At 39.6% G+C, this 10,779-nt stretch overlaps 1 protein-coding gene across 1 annotated transcript; it reads left to right on the top strand.

Moving 5' to 3' along the window:
- Positions 1-426: 426 nt before the first annotated feature.
- LOC140575059 (uncharacterized) lies at positions 427-10,699 on the top strand. Its single transcript, XM_072695193.1, has 12 exons — positions 427-596; positions 742-785; positions 3,473-3,536; positions 5,661-5,801; positions 6,172-6,276; positions 7,240-7,280; positions 7,442-7,570; positions 8,631-8,682; positions 8,780-8,851; positions 8,949-9,087; positions 9,561-9,631; positions 9,730-10,699. Exons 1-12 carry the CDS (start codon positions 567-569, stop codon positions 9,880-9,882), a joined length of 1,041 nt encoding a protein of 346 aa, XP_072551294.1. The 5' UTR covers positions 427-566; the 3' UTR covers positions 9,883-10,699.
- The last annotated feature ends 80 nt before the right edge of the window (positions 10,700-10,779 follow it).

Below are 10,779 nucleotides of genomic sequence, written 5' to 3'. Positions count from 1 at the left end.
CTTAGCGTCTCAAAATAATGACTTAGCGTCTCAAAATAATGACTTAGCGTCTCAAAATAATGACTTAGTATCTTAAAATAGTGACTTAGCGTCTCAAAATAATGACTTAGCGTCTTAAAATTATATTAACTGAGCATCGTATAATGACTACTTAGCATCTCAAATGTTTGACTAAGCGTTTCATTTAATAATGCACAGATAATAATTAGGTGCTGATTATTTTTATTTTAATTGACACTAAAACTCAAACAGCAGCTCTCCCACCCAATCAGCGGTCGCATCAATCCCTTCATTTACATATTTTCCATTTTTTCTCGTTCTGATACACTGATTGGCTGGATGCGGCCAACTTCCAGCCAATCGCGACCTGGGAGGAGGCGGGAGAAAACAGGGCGAAAACAGGTGGGAAGGAAAACTACCGCGGCTTCATCAACGCGCAGCTGTCCGTCCTGTGTCCAGCGGGAGCTGCGGTCAGGGGGGCGCGCTGTTCAGCCCGGACGGACATGTAGAAGACAGATGGTCTCCATGTCCAGTGGACTTACTGCTGATTGGGCGGGAGGGTCGATATGAACTACACTGGCTTATCGGACGGGCAGGTGAGTTAATCCTGTGGAGTACTTTTATAGATATGTTCAAATTTATACTCGCAGATACGAGTTTTGTGCTCAGTCTGATTGTACCCCTGCTGTTATTCAGCTGGTTGCATTTCTCTGTCTCTTGTGTGTTTGTCCATTCGTCCAGCTCACCGCTCTGTCCTTCATCTACGTTTCACTGCTCAGTTCCAGGTAAGATCTCCTCAGCTTGGACCTGCAGAAACCAGGCTGTTTAAGCTTCATGCTATATGAAATGTTTACAATGAATGACATTTTAATTATAATTAGATTTAATTAGATATATGATGTGATAAATGATGTGATGCATGAATACAGAGGCAGGTACAGACTAGAAAAGCTACTCCTGAAGAACTTGTAGAGCACCTGATACACCCCAGCGGATCCACCAAAACCTTCTGCTCCATATTTCAGTATCAGCAATGATGTCAAAAGTCTTCACCTTCATCTCTCAGGTAGAAGTGTAGAAGTGGAGATACGAGGGTTTAATAGACTTCTAGAGAAGCTGAAGTATCAACTGAAGCTTTTTACTCCAGTAAAAGTGTAAAAGTACTGGTTTCAGAACGACTTCAAGTAGAAAAGTAAAAGTAATGGAAGGAAAACAAAGGCTGAAAGCTTAGGCTGCGCCACAGGGGTCTATAGTGCACTACCCCCCCCCCCCCCCTCCCAAAAACCCATTTCTCTAAAAGCCATAATGAGGAGAATGTTCTATTAAAATGTTGATGTTAAAAATGTTGGGCTGCACTAGGCTCCTGTTTCAGCTGCAGATCTGCCCATTGAAAATGAAGCATTTCAGTAACATCAGCTCTATTAAAGGAGCGTCTCTGTGCTCTACTGAGCATTAACATGAGCTTCATGGAGGAAAATATGAGGAGTCGTTGTCTAGAAGTTCTGTAAAGCTGCAGAAAGTCAGACTTCAGAGGCGTGTGATCAATAAGCTTTATTGGAATGTAAATGTGGGGCTCAGTCGGGACGTTTCACTGCAGCTCTCTTGAGTCTCTGCCGCGGACACAGTCTTCATACTAGACTACAGACGCTTACATCGCTTATAAACCAATAGGGAGTCAGAATGGAGTCTGTTTATACTTCTCATCCAACCGCGATCAGACTCACACTCTCCGGATGGAGAGATTTATCTGGAGAGGGTTTTTATTGATGACGAGCCGGAATGAAAAACAAAGGGAAATGAAATAGGAGGAACGAGGCTGATTTTAAAATGTAAGGAGGAGAAAGTAAAAGGTCAGCTGAAAAATAATTACTCCAGTAAAGTATAAAGTAAAGTATAGATAATCAACATTTTTACTTAAGTAATAGGTAACGAAGTATTTGTACTTTGTTACTTGACACCTCTGCGTATCAGATCTCTTAGGACAGCGAGTCTGATCTAAAAATGACTAGTCCACTCAGGTCAGAGAGAAGCTGGGGTGATCATACAGTTCTATTCTAGACTGAAAACTAGCACAACAGTGTAAAGGCGTATAAGTGTTAGGTGATATTTAGTATGTGAACTAAAAAAACTAACACAGCATTTGCATCAATAAAGGCTAATGAAAATGGATATAGTAATGAACAGTAAATGAATATGATTTGTGTTTAAAATGTGCAGAAGTTTGTTAAATGTTCAGAATTTCCATTATACATACATCACATTATATATATATATATATATATATATATATATATATATATATATATATATATATATATATATATAAAAATGTTAAATACATTTAAATATTTTATCCGTTTCTGATTTATTCCATTATACATAACTGTGTGTATAAAGCACTGATTAAGCAGTTACTTTATTCCAATATGTTAAACTCTGTAAATAAATATGATATGTCTGAAATGTACAAAAAAATATATATTTAAGTTTGTCTCATGTTGAGGATTTGCTCACTGATTTACAGAGAACATCAACAAAATGCCCAAAGATTTACACAAGAAATTGTAAAATTTGGAATTCTGTAAAACACACTTTCTGCTAATTGAATGCAGAAACTAAAAAATAATAGAAAATAAACTAATAGTACCCCCCCCACACACACACACACACATATATATATATATATATATATATATATATATATATATATATATATATATATATATATACAGAGAGAGAGAGAGATTAAACATGTTAAATTAATTAGTGTCATATTTTGCCATTTATGATATATTTCCTGTGAGTAATACAGTATTATACATCAACATATTATTTTTTCTGTAAATACATGAATACATAACTATGAATACTATTAATACAATTTTGTATCATGTGCAATTTGTACTAAAGCTAATTTCATGTCTAAATGTTTGTGGACACCCCTTCAAATTACACCCATTGCTGACACAGATATTCAAATGCACACACACAGCTTGCCTAGTCCCTGTAGAGAAGTACTGCCAATAGAATAGGACTCTCTGGAGCAGATAAACATAGTGAACCTATCGGCACCATGCTGCCTAATGCCAGGCGTGAGCTATAGAGGGGTATAAAGCCCCCCAGCATTGAGCTGTGGAGCAGTGGAAGAACTGTTTTCTCTGGAATGATGGTGTTGGTGCTCCATCCAGTACTTTTGGGATTTGGAGTTGGGATGATGAGATGGGGTTGTGATGCTCTTGTCACTGAATGCAATCAAATCCTCACAGCAATGCTCTTTCAAAATCTAGTAGAAAGTCTTCTTCCCTGGACAGTAGAGACAGTTACTCCAACAAAAGCAGGATAAACTCTTTTTAAAACCTTTGATTTCAGAAGAAATAATGAATGAGCAGGTGTCCCAATACTTTTGTCCATATAATAGAATGCTGTAAATGTTTAATATGGGTCACTTTGCCACTTTTGCTTTCTGTTCCAGTTTGATTGGGAGCTGCTCTGTTGTAGTCTTATCCATTGTTAAAAGAAGGCATCTGAATGAACAGGTGAGTCACGCACACTGAATACCTTAAATATTTGTGTGTGTGTGTGTGTGTGTGTGTGTATGTGTGTGTGTGTGTTATTAAGCTGCTTTGTCTGTATTCAAACCTACGTTTTACACAAGACACATTTTCTAAAGAATTATCAGTGATGCTGAGTGTATACTGAGACACACACACACACACACACACATAAAATAATCCTCATGTTTCCTTTAACTCTGCAAGGATTGCTGAAGCGCTGCCTCTGCTTATCTGATCCTCCTGTTGATTCCCGATAACAGAAACCTGACATTCTTACATTAACCTGTTATTAACCCCCTACCATCAGAGCCGGTTACACCCTGCGGCTTATCATTCAGTATCTACAGAGACTGCAGAGCAAACAGGCTGACTTATTCTAAAAGTAAAGACGTAATAAACGCTCGGACACACACCGGTGGGTGCTGGGATTGTTACCCCACAGAAAGACGTATCACACACTAAGGTGTATAACTCAGTAAACTACAGGGACTTCTGTACAAGCTGGTGGGGCTGTTCTCTGGTAACAGAAGTGTGGAATAACACTTTCGGCCCGCTGGTGGACCATAGGCTGTTTAGGGGTTAATGTGATAAACAGGCGTCCCAGTGACAGCCCTGTGGATTAGGGTCACATTTCTATCCTAATATTCGTATTGAGACCCATCAATGTCAGAAGACAAAATTAATAAGATATTAATTAATAAGATTTGAGTTCCTCAAATTCTTTAAAAGGATTTACTTGTGTTTGCGTTATGTACCATCACTCCAATAATGATGAAGCGGTTCTCCCTTACTATCTGGCTCTGAGAAACTGTTCTTTACACCTAAAAATCCTTTATTTTAGGTTTATGATGATTTGGTGTGTGTGTGACCTGAGCTGTTATTAATATAATGTATATATTTTTGCTCTATTGTGACATTGTGTTAAATTATTATTATTATTATTATTATTATTATTATTATGTTAGTACATTTACTTACTTATCCAGACAGACAAAACAGTGGAGAAGTATCAGGAGAATCTAAAACTCCATGGCCATACCAAAGCTTTATGTCTAGTTAAATACAATACAAGCATCATTATTATTAGTAGTAGCAGTAGTATTAGTAGTAGCAGTATCAGTATTATTATTATTATTATTATTATTATCAGTAGCAACAGTAGTAGCAGTAGTAGTAGCAGCAGTAGTAGTAGTAGTAGTATTAGCAGTAGGAGTACTATTACTATTATTATTAATAATAGTAGTAGTAGTATTAATAGTAGTAGTAGCAGCAGTAGTAGTAGTATTAGCAGTAGTAGTATTAGTATTATTATTAATAGTAGTAGTAGTATTAATAGTAGTAGTATTAATAGTAATAGTAGTAGTAGTATTAATAGTAGTAGTAGTAGTAATAGTAGTAGTAGTATTAATAGTAGCAGTAATAGTAGTAGTAGTAGTATTAATAGTAATAGTAGTAGTATTATTAATAGTAGTAGTAGTAGTATTAATTGTAATAGTAGTAGTAAAAGTAGTAGTAGTAGTAGTATGATTATGTTAGTACATTTACACATAGTGGAGGCAGAAGAAAGAGACCCATAGCCAAAAATGGCCATACCATAGTTTAATATCTCGTTAAATATGACTATTATACAGTTGTTATTCTTATTCTTGTTGTAATTATTATTATTACTGTTTTTATAAGTAGTATTAGTAGTCGTATGTTTATTCTTAGTAGTGGGAAGTAGGTTTGTGCAATAAAATGTGCATACTACGTTAAAAACAGTAGAGTGCAGCACAGGTTAGTGCTAAATAGCTAGCAGCTATTTTTAAATAAATAATAGGTTAGTGCAAAACACAATGTGTGATTTATGCGCTATAATGTGCAAAGACTTCAGTTGTATTGAGGGCCTTTTTTCTATTCCAGTCTTCCTGAGCTTATCACAGTACCCAGAATATTAAAATGCATATCATAGAACAAAGACACACCAGTCTCACCTTTACATCACGCTTCTGTCCCCACCAACGTACATGTGAACCACGTTACACAGGTAGGAGAATGTGGAGTTACACCCCAGCAAGCCTGTCTACCCTGGACCCTTATTTACACTGCTTTGCTCTCGTCTTGCAGGCTAAGCCGTTGCTGCAGTTGGCTCTGGCAGACTTCCTGGCTTCACTTGTTTTATTTGGCACTACCATAATTAACTTCCTGTCTTATGAAACGCTTCCCAGAAGTGAAATACTGTGCACTGATGGACTGCCTCTGTCTCTGGTGAGAAACGCGTCGCACCAAACATCATCCACAAACTCTTTTTTTATATTACTTGATTTTGAAAGGAACAGTGAATGAGCAGGCGTCCCAATACTTTTGCCCATATAGTTTACAGTACTATGTATAAAACAGTTCCACAGTTTGTAAAAATGTCTTAATTTTCAGGATGGTACAGATCTATAGACACTTAACACCCTCTCTCTCTCTCTCTCTCTCTCTCTCTCTCTCTCCCTCTCTCGCTTCCTCTCTCTCTCTCCCTCTCGCTTCCTATCTCTCTCTCCCTCTCTCTCTCTTTCTTTCTCTCTCCCTTTCTCGCTTCCTCTCTCTCCCTCTCTCACTTCCTCTCTCTCTCTCTCTCTCTCTCTCTTAGATGTTCTATTGCATTTCTTTCCTTCTTGTCATCATTTACGCCTGTGAGTCAGCACATTCTGCTCAAGGATGGAGGCAGCAAGACGAGGAAGAGCACAGACATCAGGTGATTAGACAGAGTGTTATAAGCACCTGCACTTACACCCCCACACACCCACACAGACACACTCCTACAGAAAGTGGTGGTGGTTCTCCATCACTGTGTTCATCATTAGAACATCTCCAAAGTTCTCCTCATGGAGTCTAGTATTATTTAGAGTTCTCCTCAGATCAACACCTGGTTTGGTGGTAAATCAGGGCTTAATGATGGTTAATCAGGTGAGCTGCTGCTGCTGCTGCTGATGGAGTTGAACACATCCTCCACGCTGTGCTGGCTGGACTGGGAGGCGTCCAGGAGAAACCTGGAGGAACCGAGCTCTGTACTTCAGACTAGCTCACCGACAAGATCTCACTACTTTCTTTCTTCAGAATGAGAAGCTCTTGTTTCTCCTTTTTACTGGATTTATGTTCAGCTGCTTTATCTGTTCTGATGAGATCTGGAGCTTCTACAGTAAAACCCTCTCACTGCTGAGAGACAGGGGTTAAATAATGGGATTAGAGGTCTACAATCTCTGTACAGTTCTGTATATTTATGTGAAATAATATATATCATCACAGTTCCACTAAAACCTTGCATCTCCTTACTCTAATAACCTTCCTAACTTTTGATGAAGGCAATGTAAAAAGATTTTATTCCAAGTCATTTTGGAGCATTTCTATTGGCCCATTCATCACTAAACTGCCAGATTTTTATTACGTCAAAAAGTGAAAACAGCAACAGTGGATGTAGGAGGTGTGAATATGTACAGTGCTTTATCTGAGCTCAAGCTTGAATTATATAAGCCATCACAGGTTTTAAACTAGTGCCAGTTTGAAACCTGCTACTCGTGTCGAGTTCTTGGTGCTAAAAGATGCCAAGTCATGCCGTAAGTCGACGCGACTGGTTGTAAAAGAAAACGTGTGACATTTATGATGTGTGTCAGTGAGGTCGGTCACAGTATGTTCTTCTTATCCACGTTTACATCTGCAGGGCAGAAGGCGGGCGTTTGATTTGCTCTATTTCTTTGTGTGGTGAGTAAACACACACACACACAGCAGATACAGTAGTACACACAGTGGGCTCACCTGTTTCACTGATCAGGAACAGGCTACTGTGTGAGACAGGATAGCAGTTATGGTTCCACAGCAGGGTCTGCCTAACTGTACGTACTGATGTGTGTCTGCTCTCTCAGGCTGACGCCAATGATGGGATATGTGATCTACATCAGAACCGTCACTTTCTCACTAGTGTCATATGTTCCATCATCTGGAACCTCTGATGGTCCAGACAGTGTCTGGTCCGAGGCCCGGTTTTGCAATAGGTAAGTGTGAGTGCCGTTATTAAGTAGAAATAGTAATGGCATACAGCATTTTAGGAGAATGATATTTGACATTAGGGATCTTCAAAATGCTGCTTTAGTGTAAAAAGTCAATAAATAAAGTAAAATTAAGTTTTCAGTGAGGCAAAATTCTATAAAAGTATTTTGTTTTTTAATTAAAAATCTGTAATTTATTTCTGTATATTTTAAATTATAATTATATTATAATTTTTAATCATTTTAATTTTAGTATAAAAATTATGAGTAATTGTAGATTATTCAAAAATTATTGATAAACATCTTCAAACATCAAGAATTAAGTTTGAATGGCTCAAATCTGAGACCAGGAATTACTTACATTAGAATCAGTCAGCCATATCATTAAAACCACTGACAGCCGAAGTGAAAAACATTGATTAACATTGATTATCTGGTTGCAGTGGTCTCTACATATTAGGCAGCAAGTGAACGGTCAGTTCTTGAAGTTGATGTGTTGGAAGCTATAAGGCATTAGAATCTGAGCCACTTTGACAAGAACCGAACTGTGATGTTCTAGACGACCGGGTCAGAATATCTCCAAAAGCATCGGACCTCAGGTCCTGTGAGGTGTTCCTGGTATGCAGTGGTCAGTACCTACCAAAACTGCCTGAAGGAAGGACAGCCAGTGAACTGGGGCAGGGTCATGGGTGCCCAAGGCTCACTGATGCACATGAAGGCCCCACCACTCAACTTACAGAGCTTAAAGGATCTGCGGATTGTGCTTTGGTGCCAGATACCACAGCAGGACCCCAGTAGAGGGTCTTGTGGAGTCCATGCCTTGACGAGTCTGAGCTGTTTTGATGGCACATTATTAGGCAGGGGGTTTTAATGCTATGGCTCATCTGTGTTCATAAATTCTTAACTAGATGTTAAAACATTTCTGTAAGGATTGTATTTGATTGCATTCAGCCACAAAAACATTCCTGATATCAGTTACTACAGGGGATTAGTTCTGGGTCTCCAGCTCATTGCAAAGATGTTAGATTTGTGGGTCTAATATTTCTGTCTGTTTCCTCTGTTGCAGCTGCATCCTCTTCCTGCACCTGCACATTGAGGATGGTCTATGCTCTACTGTGGTACTGTGGTCCACTTTCTACACTGACACGTCATCCATCTGTTACCTGTTCAATTAGAATGATCTCTGGACTCATGTCTGCTTTCTGTCTCTAACAGGATTTGGATCATAATAATTTCATCAGGGGCTTTACCTTTGTGTGTGTGTTGTCTGTCTTAACCTGCTGCACGGTGAGTACACACACATACCTGAGCACACAGCAGAGCTCGGTCACAGACTTGTACCCTGCAAGCCACATGATGATGACATGCCTCTCGTTGTGCATAGTTGGTGTATTGGAGGTTGCAAGGTTGGTACAGGCGGTATGAGCAGGCCGGCTTGTTTACGGACTCACCGAGATGTACGGGCAGGATCTGGTCCTCAGCACGCTATATGATTCTCGTCATTATCTTCTGCTGGACACCAGGTCAGCACTTTTTCTACACTATTTGTCCAAATATTTATGGACAACCCTTCTAATGAATACATTCAGCTATTTTAAGCTGCACCCATTGCATTCACACAGATGTGCAAATACAAATACACACAGCTTGTCTAGCCCCTGTAGAGAAGTACTGCCAATAGAATAGGACTCTCTGGAGCAGATAAACATGAACCTATTGGCATCATGCTGCCTAATGCCAGGCGTGGGCGTGATGGTGGTGGAGCTCTATCCAGTGCTTTAAGGATGAGTCGGGGAGTTGGGGATGATGAGGTGGGGTGGTGAACATCATCCAACATCCTGAACAAACGTTCTTGTCGCAGACCCTTTTCCATACCCTTAATTTATGTCCTTGATTAAGGAGCAGGTGTCCCAATACTTTTGTCCAAATCGTGTGTGTATATATTTAAACAGTGTCCTGGCTCTGATATATCATGTCCTTCTCCCTCTGTTCTCAGCTCTCATTCTGATCAGTTTCTCCTTTGCTTGCTCTGAGTCCAACAGACTGTACCCTCTGTTTGTCATACAGGTGTGTGTTACCTCACTTTTTCTAAGGAGCGGATCAACAATGTGTAAAAATATGAAATGCAGTTAATGGGTATAATATTTACTGTATATGCTGCACAGGCAATGGCGGTCTCGCTGCAGGGGTTCCTCAACAGCATCGTGTACGCCTGGAGACGGCGCAACTTCAGAGAAGCTGTGCTCGGAGAGAGACTGCCCCTGCTGGCTTACGCGAACAAGGCCTTCTTCGAGCAGTCACTGAGCGACACACCATAGTGAGGGACACAGCAGAATTCAGGCTGGACCCAGTTTCCCACATCTTCCAGATTGAGACTGTCACTGTGAGAATTATGTTTCATTATGAAGGATTACACACAGCGATGGAGCAGAATTGAGCTTGTGATTGGTACACTAGAGCACTTTTTGTTTTTGACTTATTTTACTAGGATTTTATTACCTTTTACTTTTGTATTTATTGTTTGTGACGTATTTGTAATAACTTGTAATGAATTAGGCTCACTTTAAACCCTCGACTGGAGATTAGCTTCTTCTGCATTTCAGATGTGCAGATGTTTTCGACCAGATCGGGACCGTAGGGTTGAGACTGTCAGATTTATTTTATTCAGAAAGACTCTGTCATTAACAAAAGTCCAGCATGCACAACATTAGCCAGCTAGCATGTCCAAGTGGGGTCTGTATGGGTAGCCCAACTGGGCACCAGAAACTTCATGTCCATGAGTCCCATGTTGGCCCCACGTATGGATGCCCAGCAGGGTCCCACTAGGTTCAGTGATGGGACCAGCAGGGGGTTAAACTTGGACCTGGGCCTAGATGGGACCCATGTAAGATTAGGGTGGGCTGTAATGATGAGGTCCATTCAGGAAGCCCAATTGTTTCCCAGTAACAACACATGTACAAACCCACTGAGAGCCCATGCCCATTTAAAACCCACCTAGCCCACTTTTCACCCATGTGAGGCCAGTGTGAACATATTGGCTGGGAATTTATAATGCCCTGATAATTTATTTCATAAAAACAAATATTTGACTGTGATTAAAATATAAAAATAAATAAATAAATAAATAAAAACCCAGGTGTCATAGTTTTTGGTGTTTCCATGCCAGTAAAGCAATAAGATGGTGTGCTTTACTACCAGGTGATCTAAACAGGTTT

Source organism: Salminus brasiliensis, chromosome 13, assembly GCF_030463535.1.
Source record: "Salminus brasiliensis chromosome 13, fSalBra1.hap2, whole genome shotgun sequence".
NCBI lineage: Eukaryota > Metazoa > Chordata > Actinopteri > Characiformes > Bryconidae > Salminus > Salminus brasiliensis.
Note: the sequence above shows the minus strand (reverse complement) of the source record. Positions and strands in the feature narration are given on the sequence as shown.